General features: G+C 43.2%; 1 protein-coding gene across 9 annotated transcripts in view; it reads right to left on the bottom strand.

Annotated features, from left to right (window-relative positions):
• Window positions 1-18,768, bottom strand: part of MLIP (muscular LMNA interacting protein) — a 168,108-nt gene that overhangs the window by 112,187 nt on the left and 37,153 nt on the right. For 7 of the 9 annotated variants that reach the window (XM_074947825.1, XM_074947827.1, XM_074947828.1 and 4 more), the window contains exon 2: window positions 4,086-4,169. The exons of the other annotated variants lie outside the window; for them this stretch is intronic. In XM_074947825.1, coding sequence (XP_074803926.1) covers window positions 4,086-4,169 — 84 coding nt within the window. The remainder of the gene's footprint in view (window positions 1-4,085; window positions 4,170-18,768) is intronic. 9 annotated transcript variants of the gene reach the window in all.

Genomic DNA, 18,768 nt, shown 5'->3' with positions numbered 1-18,768 from the left:
CTTTTCTGTGCTGGGAACTTGCCATCGAATTTGACAGGACTCTGGGCTGGTTTACTGGTTTGCTGTGTTTGAAATCTAGACTTTGTTGCTAATTGTCTGTGATAAGTTGCCCCGCAGTTAGGTGGGTTAACATGCCTGCTTCCTTTTAGAGATCTTTAATATGATCTTTACATCATCAACAATCTACAATTTATCCTGGAAAACAATCCCTCACTCTCACAGACCTTGGGAGGCAGGCCAGTCCTCGCTTACAGACAGCCCCCCAACCTGAAGCAAATACTCACCAGCAACTAGACACTATGCCACAGAAACACTAACCCAGGAACCAATCCCTGTAACAAACCCCACTGCCTACTCTGTCCCCATATCTACTCTAGCGACAGCATCAGAGGCACTATTCCAGCTGTGGTGGGGGCCACGTTACAAAAAGCACACAGGCTCTCAGTGGCTGGAAAAATGAAGAGAGTTAGCCAGTTGAGTTCACCAATGAAGGAAAGCCAGGAGGAAGAGAGTATTCTCCCGCACACCCTTTAACTTTCAGGTATTGTATAATGAAGTATCTCCAATGGGAAGAAAATGGCATGCTGTCCACACCACAGTTAGCTCTTCTTCTGCTCGCATCTGTGAGGGGTCCTCAACTATTTTCTAGTTCTTTAGAGACATTAATTTTCACAATGCTTTTGTAACTTCAACTGGAAGTTTGCCTGTGAGAAAACTGCATTATACTCCTACAATGCAGTGCTGTAGTTCCACCTGACCTCTCCCAGGGTAAGTCACACAATGTTCTAGGAGTGCTCTCTCATGATTTTCCATGACATAATTTTTCTTGTTTTCCTATTCTAAAAGCTACACCTACTACCTCTTAAGGAGACATAATTATCAAGTCAAACATAGAGAACAGAAATAAATCTCTGCTTATATCTGTCATGGTCGAGAGATCAGTCCTCTGGGATGATGTTAATGAGGAACTTTAATTTAATGTTACATCAGCATGCATCAGTCATTTGCACTTTAGTTTCTAAACATGTCTCGATGGTTGGATGCCAGTAGGAGTTCACTGTAATTGCTTCTCTTTTCAGTAAAGTCAGTACCAGACCTGCATTCACTTTAGCACTGATCTCCTAACATTGCCTGCCATGATATGCTCACTTCCAGTCATTTCACAGTGGTTACCTAATGTACCACAGCTTCCACACACGCTCAACTCCCATCAGAACGAACATCGTGATGCTTCCTGTCCTTCAGTACTAGGGCCACTGGAGGATCAGCATTAGCAATATCAGCATGATGCTACCAGTAGGGAGGAGCACTTCTTCTGAGGGAGGTGGAGTGGTTTGATACCTGGCTGAGGCAAAATTTTGAGTTTATTTTTCAGGGATTACTTTTCTATTGATTATTGGTGATATTATTAAAAATCCAATGGTAATTTTTTTTAAAAAATGGGAAAGGACCCCATTTTTTAAGAAGCCAGCTCTAACTCCCCACTCTCTGTGTGAAGCCCAGCACTGGCTTTGGTAAGTACACATGTGCATGTGTGGAGAAGTGGGGGTTAGGTCACTGAAACAACAATGCTAGGCACTCGCCACGCCAGGCATTCCCAACAGTGGTGTCATGTTGCATCTTTTCAGTTTTCCATTTGATAGGAAATACGATGTGAACTGTTACATTTATAAATTAAAAATAATCTCACTAGACATGTGAGGCACAGGAAACTCTAGCTAACCAGCGCTACCCTTTATTTGGGATTTGAATGTTTGCTATAAGTATTGGGCCAAAATCATCCCTCAGCCCCAGGAAGTGCAAAGTGTATTCTTCCCCACCTGTGGAGACATCTGCAGCAGAAGAGGAGTCATCCCTGGGGGAGGGCAGACAGCAATTTCATTGCACTAGGAATTTCACTGGGGGAGGACAGCTTTAATCAACAACAGGGGCTGTGGCAGAACAGCACTTAATTAGTGCACCTCCCATTTCCCAACTCCCTCCCGGTCCTATCCAGCTTTGCCCATTCTGTGGGTTGACAGGCTTGGAGTGGGACCATGGGTGCTTTGCACTACTCTATCCTGTTCCTTTTGGACTTTTCCCACCTACGTAGCACCAGTGTGGACAGCACAGAACTTGTGTTGCTCAGGTGGGAGGGCTTTTTCACACCTCTGAGCGAGGTAAGTTCTGTCCACTTAACCAGTAGTGTAGACCTGCGCTGAGTAGATGAAATTTTTTCCTCCTCTATTACATTTCAGTGAACTTGTTGCTGAAAATGAAGCACTAACAGTATTGTTGAAAGTATGACACAGGGTGGGCAGGTACTGCAAACTTCCCAAAATATCACTCTATCCAAGGTACTGACTTGAAACATCTCTACTGTCCAAGCCTCAGCCTCTTGTCAGCAAGAAGTTAATGATCATGTTGAATTGTGCCAACAAAGGAAGGGTAGGAGTGTCAGGACTTCGGGCCTGCAGATGGACCCGGGGCCAGTTAGCTGACCTGCAACAGAACATCCTGATCAGCCAGACTCCCTGACTGGCTGAGCGGTGTCACCAGGCCTGTTCTTAAGCCCAGTGACTGCTCGATGCTGATGCCTGCAGCTGTAACTGCTTCTGTGCCTGCCTTGCTCCAGCCTTGCTTCAGCTGTCTTCCTGTCCTGCCCCAGTCTGCTTCCTGTTCTGATGCCTGACTCTTGCTCCAATCCTTGGCTTGAGTCCTGCTCCAACCATTAGGCCTGACTGCCCATGCCTCGTTCAGGAGAAGGATGACATCACAGATTGCCTTGATCTGTATATCTTACTGAGGCAAAATTCCAATCAAAACAAAGGCAGTTTTGCCTCTAGTTAAGAACTACTAACTCAGGCCCCAAATTCATTCTCACCTATCCTGTTTTGCTGAAGTTAAAAGGCAGATTCCACCCTTGTACATAAAAGAGAAAAGGTGCAGTCACACACAAGTTGGTTGTTACCGTCTATACCGTAGGCACTACTTTCATTTGTCCCCCACCTGCACCTCTGCTCTCATTTTAGTCTTACTGTCTCCTCTTCCCTATGAACATCCTTCATTCTGTCAACCTACTGCTCCCTTTTGCTTTAATTTACTTTCACTGCAGCTGATATAATAAGGTAAAATTTATTTATTTATGTGGAATTTTTCATGTTTTGGTTAAAAAAAGTTTTCAAAAAAAATGGTTTGAGGATTTGGGGGCTTTGATTAAAAACTTGAAAAATGTGGACAAGTTTCTGTTTCCTCAAAGAGTAACTTTTTGCCAAACAAAAAAAAACCCCTGATAAAAATATTCAGGTAGCTCTGTGCTCTGCGCCTCCTATGCTTCAAACTTTCTCCTTGTCCTCATCTATAAACTACTCATTTACACTGCTTTCAATCCCTCCTTAAAACACCATCTTTTCAACAGATATCTCCTCTTTTCCTCTGAACTGCAGACCTGTGCCATGCTTTATATTTGGGCATCTTATTAAGGTTCATGGGGCAGGCAATCAACGTATATAAAGAGCTGTATACAATTACAACAGTATAGCTTGGATTTTCAAAGGAGTCTCAAGGCTTGGCTACAGGGTGAGTTATTCATGATTAAACCCATGATTAGTTCCAGAATAAGAGTGATTTAATCCAAATTATCTTAATTCAGTGGATTAAACCACCAGGCAAAGCATCAATTGTATGACCAGAGTCTAAGGGTCTGCCCAGCCTTCCACCACATAACCAGGCACAAATGGTGTCTGATATAACCATCTACCACAGATACTTGGTCTTACAAAACAGAAATCCATATATTACAGAGTACAACTGAGCCCTAAAGGTGTTCTCATTGACACTATTTCAGACTAATGAAACATTTTGTGAAATACTAGAGATTAAATTCTTTGGTCTGAGCACAAATGAAGTAAATTGGGACTTTGTTCTATTAAGGACTGCAGCCAGATGTAATTAACAATAGATTTAAAACCAGATTTTTTACATTAAGAACAATAATCTCAAAATATTTACTGCATAACAAAACCCGATATCAATCCTTCAGTCAACTCTACAAGGTATTTTACAAAGATGCAATGTAGCACTCTCTAAAAAAAAAATCTTCTTACCCATTCTGTGCTAAGGAAACTCAGTGGACTGGTGACTTGTATGTCTCTTTTTCCAAATTGCTGTCCATGACGTGTAGGATGCAGCTTGGGGTGGGGGGGAAAAAGACAGGTTTTAAACAACAATATGACTATGTGTGATAGATTGAAGGAGAGATGATATTTTTCACTGTTCAGCAATAATTTCTAGAGGGACTTCTAGCAAGATATTTTCTGAATAGGTGTGTGTGGGCCTAAAAGAATTTTGGATACAAAGAGACATTGTTCAAGCACTCAACTACTAAAATGTAACATGGTAAAGATGAAATTACTGCTTGCTTCTTTAATACGTTTACAGGGAGCTGAGGGTGTCAGCATATGATTTCCATTTCTTCTTTGATTAGGCTAATCATTAAAAGTAGTTGGTTATTAAACATTTGCTATTTCACTTGAATTGTAAAGTTAACGTCCCTACATGCCAAATATACTGTATGTATATCGGTGCCACCACAGAAGTAATACATCCTAAATGGATTCATTTGGGGTATGGATTTACTTATTTATAAGAACAGCTGTACATGTTGTGATGGCATCATTCTACTAAATGTTCTTTTAATATGAAAGTGATTGTGTATGAAATTTTCAGTTGTTTATTCCAAACTTCACTTTGCCTCATTGGAAAAGATATATTTTCTGTTTTGCAAACTGCTTCAATCAGTCCACTAAACATAGTCATGCTCCATTCCCCAAATGTTTTAGAGTGTGGGAGAGAGAACAGAAATAGAGTTTCAAGAAGTTGATTGTATATTTCGCACTGAGAAAAACAATATAATTAGTAGTGGAAGGTTGTGTAGATACAAAACTGGGCACCAGGCAAGTGGGATTCTATTCCCAGCTCCGCCATAGACTTCCTGTGTGACCCTGGGCAAGTCACTGGACCCTTATCTACCCTAAAGTATTTTGTCATGCAGGTATAATCGTACCTCCCTAGCATGCCTATAATTCACTAGGTGTCCACCAGCAAAATTCTTTGCAATGGTACACAAGTATTCACCCTGTTGTAGTGCCTGCACTTGCTCTGAAGATGACAGCAGGTCATATTGATGTTGTGTAGTAGTCTGTTGATAGGAGAAGTCCTTTTATTTTAAGCAGTGGGTAAGAGACAAATATGAGCCTTTACAAAGGCACCAGAAAAGGAAGTTGCGAAACTTAGCATTTCATACACAGTTGTCTCCAATCACCCAATGTTCTTATCCAGTTCTGAAAAGCAGCTACTTTGTGGGTCAAGTAGATTGTTGTAAAGACAAGCACAACATTGTGCATCTGGAACCCATCTCATCTAGATTACAGTTAAAGTAGTATGATTGTTGTTTCCCTGAATGGATCAAAATTCAGTGTTATTTATCAGAGAATCAAAGTTTCTTTACTTATTTTGGGCTTTGGGCTAGCACATCTGTAAATACTATTACCCAAACAGGATGTTAACATAAGCTAATCAAAATTATGACTGTTTTAAAAGAGTGACAGAATCCCCCTTTGAAATGATCAATAATCTGTCACTGTCATTTGATTTCATATTCAGAGTGGCAGCTATATTTTGCAGTTTAAGGATATAAACAATTCAGAGAAAAATTATTTTGTAAGTGGCAAAAATAACAAATTATGGGCAACTCTATCTGGTAGCACTAGATAAGAAACCATTTAGAATTTAGTGTCAGAACTGCCATTCTAGGGGATTTTTTTTTCTTTAATAAACATTGGCATCAATTTAAAAAACCCTTTCAACTCCCAAATTTCCCACACTATACAGAAATCCATCCTGTACTACTAAAGGTGTTTCTGATATCAGCTATCTATTCTATACTGGTGCTTATAGTGTCCTCATCCCCATGTATCTCAATGCCTTCCAGCAGTGCATTAAGAAATGAAAAACATCTGTGAAGCATGGTTCATTCTTTCTCTCATCCTCTCCCCCAGGGAGAAAACTGTGTGTACAGGGGAGTGTTTTTATTTGGTTGGGGGAGTTGGTTTATGGGGGGGCTCTTTGTTTGTTTTAAATTATAGATACATCTTGCTGTGTATTAGCAAAGGCCAAAGAAGTACACCTTGCACTAGGAGTGAAAGGTGGTAAGGTTTGCCATGATTCTTAAGTTTTATAGGAGTTTGTTACACAGTCGTCTACTGCCATCAGCGAAAGCTCTGTTTCCTTTACCCTAGCAGCAGGCAGCTCTATTGGGCCTAGCGATAAGACTACATTGCAACGGGGGGATGTAATTATACCACATGTAGACATACCTGAGCTAGCTTTAATCTAGCTAGCTTGGGCACCACAGCAGTTGATGCCATGGCAGCATGTACTTCTGTGGGGCTAGCAGCCCAAGTAACTACCCAGCGTTCAAGGCAGGCTTGTGCAGACTTTTTTAATTTCCATGTACTTAAAGTATTACAGCACAAACCATTTGAATTTCAGGAGACAGTCTAGATAACTCCCGTGTTACTCCCCCACTCAATGTTTTGACAAGTGAGAAGATTTAAGGATGAGAAACAGATTTGGCCTACAATAAACTCTCCTTCCTACTACGGTTCAGTAAATAACTTTCTCTAAGATTCCCAAAGACTGTATAAGTTTGATGGTGATGAAGGAATCCCAAGTGTTTTTAATAAAGTTTCTACATCTGTAGGGATAAAGCACCATGTAATCTGTGAGCTTCATTATCAATGTGTTGTGAAACAGCTTCAAAACATTTACAGAAAAAAAAGTGAACCGAGGCTAAAACTACAAATAAATATGGGCTAAAAAAGGTGTATGAGTCATCCCTGTAGGAACGCACGAACTGTAATTTATTTGTGATAAAACCTTATTTTACTCATTTGTGTTTTGTGCATGTCACTATAAAATCCCAGCTTTCCCCCCACCCCCACCACTAAAGGGCATGGGTTTATTGTTTGCATTGATGCAGTTAAATTCTGCCTATTTCTATGGTAATGATTTTACATTCCTTCTGATTACACCTGTTTCCTCAGAAAGGCCCGGTGACTGGGATTTCAGGGCTCAAGCTTGCAGCAGCATACCGGGACTGCTCAAATGCATAAAGTCAAGCACATGCACAAGTGTTTCCAGCATCAAACCATTAACCTTTCTGCAGAGCCTTTTCTCTTCTTTTCAAAGGGCATTTAATCAAATAATGAGCTCATTCAGGCTCCCTTGGAGCAGTTGCAGTCTAACCTTATGTCAGCCAGTCTTAACAGCCTAGCCACCACTTTCTTCGGTTCCCTGCAAGTGATCAAATGCCCTCTGCTAAGGATCCTGCCGAAGTTAGAACTTGGGGAGGGGGGGAGGGAATCATGTTTGAAAGCAAAGGGAATGAAGCAGGATATTTTTGGAAATGGCTGATAAGCCCTACTGTACTAAGTACTTATCTTTCTGTACTGAGTACTTATCTTCCCTCTGTTTCCCAGTTAAAATCCCTGGAACTCTGTTGACATACTGGTAGCTTACAACATTTTAAAATAAATGAAAAGTTGCTTTTAATTTAAATGGGACAACGGAAGTGTAGAGCCTGTTGGAGGAGTACTGCCTTGACTGACGCTGCGGTGCCCATGTCATCAGGGAATCTCATGCCTTTGCAATACACATAGCAGCTACTTGGTCACTGAGCACTACCCATGGTATCATTACCTCCGCAGACCTTGAGGGGCAGGGGGTGGTTGGCAACATCAGAGTGTCAGTCCACAGAGAAGATAGGGAGGCTCTCCAATGGACAACCCATCAGTTGTGAAGAACTGTAAAAGGACACCTTTCGCTCTGCTCTCCCAGCTGACAGGTCCCTCAATGTAGGATACAGTGATTGAGATAGCAGAAGGGCCCGAATTAACAAGCCACTACTTTACAAATGAGGGGCTGGAGGTGGAGTGCTTACAGTGAGGGTTCCCTATCTTTGTCTTGGACCTCCGCACTTCACACACCATAAAGAGTATGAGGAACCCATTCAGGTACAGTTGGATTTCAAAAACTGGTTTTACCACCTATATTTATCACAAACATTCAAGGTTTTGCAACCTATATACACACTGATTCTCTGGCAGGGCTTGGGTGGTCTCTTCAGAGTAGGATGAGGAACCCCACCATTGGGCTCCCAAATTACTCACTTCCTACAGTTTGGTATGGACTTTCTCCATTGGTTCATTAGAGCCTGAATATGCTGCCCTCCAGATCCCCCTACACGTTCTCTCTACTCCATGCTTTCTGGAAGGAGTGTGTGCAGGGGGATGAAAGAGAGGAGAGACAGGGAAGAGCTTCATGGATGAGAGAGGATGTCGGGGAGGAGTTTTTAGACCCCAATCCTGCAAATATCTCTGGGTGTGAGCAGACCCCTGCTTTCATCTGGACTCCGCAGAAAACCAGTTGGGGTTGGTTCATGAAGAAGCTGCAGACTAGTTTCTGTAGTGCTCTGGGAGAATTTCAGATTGTGGTTCAGCTTGTTGTTATGCAGTTTCTGGATGAATTCATTTTAAAAAATCAAAATAAATAAATGTGTATTAATGGTATGCTAGAGAATGAACATTATAAACAGGGGAACTTAGTTAATTGTGTATATTATAACTGAATACATGAGAAATACATTACTTTCTATAAGTACAAGTTAAGACCTTGATCCTGCAAGGAAAATACCAATTCATGTCAACAGACCAGATACTAAATGACCGACCCTTCTCCAACCCTTGCAGTTCTGTGAATGAGCAACCTCAAAGGTTTGGACATTTAGTCTAATTCTGAATAAGCCCCCAAAGGTTTGGATTTTTAGCTGAAGTTTAGCCAAGCTATCTAAATCTCTTCGATGTTCAAGAAACCAGAGGCTTCCTTGCAAGATTTCCTACTCTTCTTACTTCCAGTCAGACCACAAATACCACAAGAACACGCTGTCTCACTTCGGATTCTCTTGCAGAACAAGGCTCATATTACATAAACAGGTGAAAAATAAAACTATTGCTCAGCCCTGAATATTGTGCATACTTAAATACTATGGGTAGGGTGACCATATTTCCCTATGCTGAATATGGGACACCTGGTAAAATTACTCGTATTCAGCAAGTCCGCTGGCAATCAATCAATCTGAACTATGCAGTACAAACGTTCAAATTAACATCAAGTTGATTGAGACCTTGTTAAAAAGAAATACTGCAGAGTTGGATTCTTTTTATTTACCTTCTTATCTTTAAGGTTCACACGGGGAGAGGTAATGCACACACACTCCCATACACCTCTCTCACACTGGGTAGGTAACTGACCAACCTGACTCTCCCCGCCCTGTGCTCTCTGTCCTCCATGCCTGGGCCCCTCTCTCCTCAGTGGTGCCATTCTGTTTCTGCCTGGACCCGCCTCTCCTGGTGCCTGGCACCACATCTTCCCGAGGCAACTCACAGCGGGGACAGGGAGCATGCAGGGTCACATGCCCCCTCCCCAGATTTCTGCCAGGGTTCACATCAGAATGTGGTCAGCAGCAGCCTTTCAGCACTGTGTGGGAGGGAAGGGGTGGGAGCCGCTTCCAGCCACAGGGGTGGAGAGGGGGGAAGGGATGACCTGGCCCATGTCTTTGCAGAGCTTATCTCTTCCCATCCCTCCATCCCCCTCCTCCGCTTCCCTGTGGCTGGAAGCGACTTGTCCCTTCCTGCCCGCACAGTGTCAAAAAGCAGCTAACACCTCCAGGCTGCTGCTGGCCACCGACATCACCCAGCCGCCTTCTGTCCCCCGGCTACAGCATGGGCAGGAAAGGGTAAAGCCCTAAGGACGAATTGTGCACCAGGACCCAGAGAACCTGACTGCAAGGGCTTCAGCGAACCTGGTCAGAGAGGTGGCTCAGCAGGGATGGGTGCCTAGGGGACCGAGAAGACTGTCGCTCCCTGGGGGCAGGACCTACGGTGGGGTGGAGGGGTGGGTGAAGAAGGTGCTAAGCCCCTGCCCAGGGGGCTGCTGTGCAACCTGCAGGGTTGGGGCGTGAACAGGCTGGAAGTTGCTTCCTCCCATCCCTCCAGATCTTAACTGAGGACTGGAGAGGCTTCCCCGTGCCAGTGCTGTGCAGGGCTTTGGCACATGCAGGGTTCAGTTCCTGCTGGCCAGCGCCCTGGGCCAGAAGGTCTTGGGCTTTCTGGCACACTGGCCCAGCCAGAGGCAGTGAGGGAAGGAAGGAGCCTGCCAGCCAGGGTGCTGGTGAGCTGAGTACTCTGACCAGGGGCTGGTTCTCCGCACTGCGTTGGGAGAGGGACGTGCCCTGCCTGGGGGGATATGGAGGAGTAGTGGGGTGGGGGTGAAGGGGCAAAGCAGGGAGAGGACAGCGAGAGGGAGAACATGCAAAGGGCCAATAGGTGGGCACCAGAGGCAACACATAACCGGCTGCTGCCTGGTGCCTGCCCACACTTACCAGCCACTGCAGCTTGCAACACAAAGCCAGTGCCGGCCAGAAACGGGATGGGGGACAGGGCCCTGCTGGCCAAGAGCCGGCCTGCAGCAGGGACTGCACTGACGGACCAGCAGGGGGAGAGCCAGCCCTGCACACTACAGCTTTACCCTGCCACTAGCCTTGCACACCCACCCTCATCATTGGCCACTGGACCCCCCCCCCCCCCGACTCAGCGCTGGCAGGCAGGCGGCTGGCGAGCAGGGATCCGGCTAGCAGCAGGACCTGCCAGTACTGATGACTAGGAGACAGAAAATATGGGACAATTTTCCCGTTTTTAAGAAAAAGTTAGGACATCTGCAGGAGGGCTTAAATAGGGGATTGTCCATTTAAAAACGGGATGTCTGGTAACCTTAACTGTGGGTGAAATCCTGGCTCTGCCAACATCAATGGGAGTTTTGACATCTATGTCAATGGGATCAGAATTTCATTCTGTACACAGTAATGCATTTACATGGTAATCATTTTTAAGATTCTTCAATAACGGTGCTTTATAAAGCTTGCTCTCTCTGCAGAAGCCAAATTAAATTGCATTTCAATAACTAGAAGAGCCCCAATACTGCCCTTGCCCCCTGACATCAATGGGGCTCTGTCTGGGCACAGCAGTCCACCCACACACTACATGTTGCAAGTCTAGGACAAAGTCTGCAATGTAAAATAACAAAAGCAAAGAAAATCAAAGATAACTCTGTCATGCAGTAATATGCTACAGTGGGTTTTATTCAGTATCAAGTAGCTGCATAAACTTTAAATCTCTATCCTTTTGAGGTCCATGTTAGAATACCTGCCACACAGGGGCAAACTTAAAAAGTCTATTTTTGCTAATACTCTCTTGTGTTGTATCTGATATATAGGCACAGATAGACACTTTCGACTCTCTGATCAGACTCCTCACCTTGCTTAATTCTTTCAAGCTGAAATTCATCCTTATGCAGAGGGCCAGCATGAGGTCTATGAAACACTTAAATCTGCAAAAGCAGAGCTTCAAGGACTTGTCTTCTCATGCTGGTCTTCTGCACAGGACTGAATTTCACCCCTAGTGACTAATGGTATATGACTCTAAAAAAGAGAGTATAAAGATTTGGAATGTCTCCGAGGCGCATCCAATAGTAGACCAAGCATTTCATGTGAGAGTAAATGTTACAATCTATCTGAATAGCAGTGAGGAATAGGGAAAGGAAACAGAGCTAGTTAACGTAGCAGTCAATATTTGTTCTTTCCGTTGCTTATAATTCATTTTTTTCCAAAGGAGTTTGTACAGTACCTATTTCTGTTAAAAATATTTAATATCTTAACAACCTGAAGACCATTAAAAGTAGAGCATTCTGATGAGTAATAAGCCTCTAGAGTAAGAAAACTCAAATGAAGAACACTTACTGAGGAAGCAAGGAAAGATACATTCTGAAATAAGTTCACATTAATGGTGCTGCACTAACGTGTTCACTTGACAAAATAACGGAAATGCCTACTAGAAATGTGCAGTTACAAAGCATCTAGGGTAGAATTTTGAAAAGCAACTAAGCACTAGATCCACAAAGAGATTTAAGTCCCTCAGTCTCACTTTAGGTGCCTAAATCCAAACTTTAAACCATGTAAACCCCCGCTTAGCTGCTGCCTAACCCTGTAGGGGCCTGTAACCGTGCCTTTGTGGGACACAACTGAGAATGCCCTATTTCTCAGCAGTTTGTCCTGAATTTGGCAACCAAACCCCAAAACTGGTGGTTATTCTTCCATAAGATATGCCAAACCAGCAACAAAAGTAACTTCTATTTCACCACACTGGCTAACAAGAAGTCATAAAAGTCATTTCCTTCGACATTCCAGTTCTTGTATCACTTGTATCTTGATAGAGGTATATAAAATCATGAGTGGTGTGGAGAAAGTGAATAAGGAAAAAAGTTATTTACTTGTTCCCATAATATAAGAACTAGGGGCCACCAAATGAAATTAATGGGCAGCAGGTTTAAGACAAATAAAAGGAAGTTCTTCTTCACACAGCGCAGTCAACCTGTGGAACTCCTTGCCTGAGGAGGTTGTGAAGGCTAGGACTATAACAGGGTTTAAAAGAGAACAGGATAAATTCTTGGAGGTTAAGTCCATTAATGGCCAGGATGGGTAAGGAATGGTGTCCCTAGCCTCTGTTTGTCAGAGGGTGGAGATCAATGGCAGGAGAGAGACCACTTGATCATTACCTGTTAGGTTCACTCCTTCTGGGGAACCTGGCATTGGCCACTGATGGTAGACAGGAAACTAAGCTGGATGGACCTTTGGTCTGACCCAGTATGGTCATTCTTATGTTCACCACCAAAAGCACTGGGTTTAAATATGAGTGGTTCTTTAAAACCAATCTCTTCAAAAAAAAAAAAAAAGGTTCTTCTGATCCCAAAACACCAGTCAAGTCTCTGGCAGCTTCCAAATCATTGGAAGGTCCTCAGTCCATTGCGTAGACTGCTCTCGTTAGTATCGTCCATAGTCCAGAGGTTTGAGCAGGAAAGACTCATAGATATTAAGGTCAGAAGGGACCATTATGATCATCTAGTCTGACCTCCTGCACAATGCACCTCTTACCCACCCACTCCTGCAATAAACCTCTCACCTATATCTGAGCTACTGAAGTCCTCAAATCATGGTTTAAAGACTTCAAAGTGCAGAGAATCCTCCAGCAAGTGACCCGTGCCCCATGCTGCAGAGGAAGGCAAAAAAACCCCAGGGCCTCTTCCAATCTGCCCTGGAGAAAAATTCCTTCCTGACCCCAAATATGGCGATCAGCTGAACCCTGAGCATGTGGGCAAGACTCACCAGCCAGATACCCAGGAAAGAATTCTCTGTAGTAACTCCGATCCCACCCCATCTAACATTCCATCACAGGCCATTGGGCCTATTTACCATGAATAGTTAACGATCAATTAATTGCCAAAATCATGTTATCCCATCATACCATCTCCTCCATAAACTTATCGAGTTTAATCTTGAAGCCAGATAGGTCTTTTGCCCTCACTGCTTCCCTTGGAAGGCTGTTCCAGAACTTCACTCCTCTGATGGTTAGAAACCTTCGTCTAATTTCAAGTCTCAACTTCCTGATGGCCAATTTATATCCATTTGTTCTTGTGTCCACATTGGTACTGAGCTTAAATAATTCCTCTCCCTCTCTGGTATTTATCCCTCTGATATATTTATAGAGAGTAATCATATCTCCCCTCAGCCTTCTTTTGATTAGGCTAAACAAGCCAAGCTCCTTGAGTTTCCTTTCATAAGGCACGTTTTCCATTCCTCGGATGATCCTAGTAGCCCTTCTCTGTACCTGTTCCAGTTTGAATTCATCCTTCTTAAACGTGGGAGACCAGAACTACACACAGTATTCCAGATGAGGTCTCATCAGTGCCTTGTATAACGGTACTAACACCTCCTTATCTCTACTGGAAATACCTCGCCTGATGTACCCCAAGACCGCATTGGCTTTTTTCACAGCCACATTACATTGGCGGCTCATAGTCATCCTGTGGCCAACCAATACTCCAAGGTCCCTCTCCTCCTCCATTACTTCTAATTGATCCGTCCCCAGCTTATAACTAAAATTCTTGTTATTAACCCCTAAATGCATGACCTTACACTTCTCACTATTAAATTTCATCCTATTACTATTACTCCAGTTTACAAGGTCATCCAGATCCTCCTGTATGATATCCTGGTCCTTGTCTAAATTGGCAATACCTCCCAGCTTTGTATCATCCACAAACTTTATTAGCACACTCCCACGTTTTGTGCCAAGGTCAGTAATAAAAAGATTAAATAAGATTGGTCCCAAAACTGATTCCCTGAGGAGCTCCACTGGTAACCTCCCTCCAGCCTGACAGTTCACCTTTCAGTATGACCCACTGTAGTCTCCCCTTTAACCAATTCCTTATCCACCTTTCGATTTTCATATTGATCCCCATCTTTTCCAATTTAACTAATAATTTATCAAAGCGTAGACATGCCCTACATTTCCACCAGTAAGGTCCCCTCAAGCATGCATGAGCAAAGTTGCCTAAGTCCTCATGCCACCAAGCTGCTTGACACTAAATCCCTGGTGGGATTCTCAAACTAAGCATTCTCGCACCGGTGGGCCCAGTCCATTAGGCATTCTCAGAGGCTGACGAAGGGTACACCTACTGAATCAGGCCACACACAAAACATGATGGTGATGCCACCACTCCCTTATACTCTATCGCACAGTAGTAGTGTGATACTGCCCCACTTTTATCCTATCACTCAGTGGTGAGAGCATTCATCTGGGATGTGAGAAATATGGGTTCAAGTCCCCAGTCTGGGTTCAAGTCCCCAGCTGGCCCACAAGTTTGGAAGGCCTCTGGTCCCCAACATGGGGCAGTCTGCAGTGAGATGGCCCCAGAGTCATTGACCCTGGGAGCCAGTCCCAGGACTTCCAGTATCCTGGCTCTGCAGCAGAGAATCTGGAAGTACTGAGAACCCTGGTTCCAGGAGCCAAAGCCAATTTAGAACCTGAATTCCTGGAAATTCTGGCATGGTGAAGCTGCCCTGGAGCTGTGGACCCTGAAGACGAGGGCCTCCCACCTCAAGGGGCAGTCTGCATGGCAGAGTTTTCTCTGACTTCTGGATTCCTGGAGCTGGGGATTGGCAGGGAGGCAAAGCAACTGGTGCTTTCTGCATTGGAGCCCTCTAAGAAAGCTTTTGTCAATTTCACATTGCAGAAAGTGAAATTGACAAGAGCCTTCCAGGTGGGCGGCCAGGGACCCATCATTTCAGTTTTTCTGATAGAGAAATCAAAATTTTTCAGCAAATCTGAAGTTTTCTCATGGAAATTTCTGGTTTGTAAAAGGGAACTTTTCATTAGAAAACCATCCCCACAACATAGTTTTGATCAGCTCTAATTTTAATCTTCCATCCAATCTATTTCACGAATATATATAAATTGGTATATGTGATGTTATCTGATTAAAATGTGACCACATGGAGCATTGTTGCAACCACTGTTATATATTTGTATAAATCTTGCACAAAATGTGGCATGTAAGGTGTCTATGAAAAGGTTATGATTTGCTGGTTATGATTATGTTATCTGTATCCCATGTATCATTTTTGTATTTGAAGTTATGAGTAGTGGTTCTATATCTGGATTTCAAATGTTTGCTCATGGGGTAATGCCCACAAAGTAGTTAGCCCGCACATCTTGGAGGGACTATTGAAATCAAGTGGCTCATCAAGAAACACTTAACTGACAATGGACCATGGGAGATGCCCATTTACACTGAATGGACTGTCCTGCAAATGTACCATCTGAAGAATAGGTAATGGCTCCCTCCCATGACTAAGCAAAATCAGGCATGCACAGGTGACTTGCCCATGTTATTCCAAACTCCCATCTTGTCATCTGTAATTTTCCACTAGCTCTGCTGAGGGCTTTGTTTGAAGCAATGGGTTTCCCTCCACATGGCAGAAGATATAAAAGGCCCTGGACACCCTTCCATTTTGCCTTTTTCCTGCTCAAATCTCTGGACTAAGGACTTATACTAATGGAAGCATTCTAACCAACGTACTAAGGTCCTTCCAATGATTTGGAAGCCACCAGAGACTTACCAAACCAGCAGTTTATTCCATCACTGCTACAAGCCTGAACCAAGAACTTTGCAATTACAGTATGTATTTGATTCCTTTAATCAATTTTAACTCTCACCTTTCTCTCTTTCTTTCTGTGAATAAACCTTTAGATTTTAGATACTAAAGAATTGGCATCAGCATGATTTTTGGGTAAGATCTAAGTTATATATTGACGTGGGTGTGTGGCTGGTCCTTTGGGATCAGAAGAACCTTTTATTTGAAGAGATTGGTTTTAAAGAACCACTCATCTCTAAGTCTATTGTTTTCAGTGGGAATACAAGGACTGGAATGTCTAAGGAAACTGCTTTTATGACTTCTTGTTAGCCAGTGTGGTAAAACAGAAGTGGTTTGGTTTTTCCTATGGGGGATTAACCACCAATCTTGGGGTGTATCTGCCCTATTTCTCAGCAGTTTGTCCTGAATTTGGCACTCTCAGTTGTGGCCCAAGAAGGCACAGTTATAGAATATCTTAGTCTTGTGCAAATTACACCAATGCAACTGTGCATACAAAAGTACTCAACTTCTCAATACCACCTTCAGGTTATGTGCCAACTCCATCTGTGAGGGATTTCTCTGCCACTATACTTACTTACATGCCTCCAGCTTTCATCCAGACCACACCACACGATCCATTGTCTACAGCCAAGCTCTACGATACAACCGCATTTGCTCCAACCCCTCAGACAGAGACAAACAACACCTACAAGATCTCTATCAAGCATTCTTACAACTACAATACCCACCTGCCGAAGTGAAGAAACAGATTGACAGAGCCAGAAGGGTACCCAGAAGTCACCTACTGCAAGACAGGCCCCACAAAGAAAGTAAAAGAACACCACTAGCCATCAACCACAGCCCCCAACTAAAACCTCTCCAGCGCATCATCAAGGATCTACAACCTATCCTGAAGGACGATCCCTCACTCTCACAGGCCTTGGGAGATAGGCCAGTCCTTGCTTACAGACAGCTGTGCAACCTGAAGCACATACTCACCAGCAACTACACACCACACAACAAAAACACTAACCCAGGAACCAAGCCTTGCAACAAACCGCGGTGCCAACTCTGTTTGCATATCTATTCAAGGGACACCATCATAGGACCTAACCACATCAGCCACACCATCAGGGGCTCGTTCACCTGCATATCTACCAATGTGATATATGTCATCTGCCAGCCATGCCCCTTTGCCATGTACACTGGCCAAACTGGACAGTCTCTACGCAAAAGACTAAATAGACACAAATCTGACATCAGGAATTATAACATTCAAAAACCAGTAGGAGAACACTTTAATCTCCCTGGTCACTCAATAACAGACTTAAAAGTGGCAATTCTTCAACAAAAAAACTTCAAAAACAGACTCCAATGAGAAACTGCAGAACTGGAATTAATTTGCAAACTGGACACCATCAAATTAGGCCTGAATAAAGGCTAGGAGTGGATGGGTCATTACAAAAATGAATTTCCCCATATTAATTTCCCCCTTACTCACACCTTCTTGTCAATTTTTTGAAATGGGCCACCCTCATTACCACTACAAAAGTGATTTTTTCTCCCTTGGTATTCTACTGTTAATTGAATTGTCTCGGAACACTGACCCCCAACTTGGTAAGGCAACTCCCATCTTTTCACGTGCTGTGTATATATACGTGCTACTATATTTTCCACTCCATGCATCTGATGAAGTGGGTTTTAGCCCATGAAAACTTATGCCCAAATAAATTTGTTAGCCTCTAAGGTGCCACAAGGACTCCTTGTTGTTTTTGCTGATACAGACTAACATGGCTACCACTCTGAAACCTGCCTACTGACACTGTAGCCTCAAGCAATTCGCAGGGTATTTTTCCCACGTATCAACATCAAATCAACTTAACATTTTGATTCTGAATGGATGGATCAGACTTCCAAAGCTAGTATTCCAAAGTAACTTCAAACTGATACTGGGTGACTAAGATGTTTTAAGATGCATTACACAATATATTATTTTATTAATAATATCAGGATTTAACTTTCAAGTGTAAATATATACTTTTTCACACATATAGAGCTCACATTGATGGAAATGTTCAAAATTGTTTCAGTGGTCCTTGGCAAAAAATAGACACACATTGATGCCAAATCCTGTATGTAATATCTCGAGCTGCTTGTAATGAGGTGGTGAAGTTGTATGACAACCTTTCTTAGTATAATGACTAATCGGTTAGCCCTGAGACAGCCCATGTTACCTGGGGAGGTTGTGGAATCTCCATCATGAGATTTTTAAGAGAAACACCTGTCAGGAATGATCTAGATAATACTTAGTTCTGCCATGAGTGCAGGGGACTGGACTAGATGACCTCTCAAGGTCCCTTCCAGTCCTATGATTCTGTGTTTAAATCAACGTGCTCTACCTGCCACCATTATGAAGAAGAGCCTTGTCCTCTGAAACAGATAGACAGGTCAATATCAGCAAATGAGCAGCAGCAAAATCAGTCTATAATAATCACAGTAATGTTAAGGGATATGTCATGGGGATGTCAATGTGATATGTACATGAATACACATTAAAATCAAGAGTCCTGGGGCAAAGTTTTGACTAGTTGGTGTCAAAAGTGGTACTTATAATAATAGTGTCAACTATCAAGATGCATTAA

Source organism: Natator depressus, chromosome 3 (assembly GCF_965152275.1).
Source record: "Natator depressus isolate rNatDep1 chromosome 3, rNatDep2.hap1, whole genome shotgun sequence".
Classification (NCBI taxonomy): domain Eukaryota; kingdom Metazoa; phylum Chordata; order Testudines; family Cheloniidae; genus Natator; species Natator depressus.
This window is presented reverse-complemented; position numbering and strand designations above follow the sequence as displayed.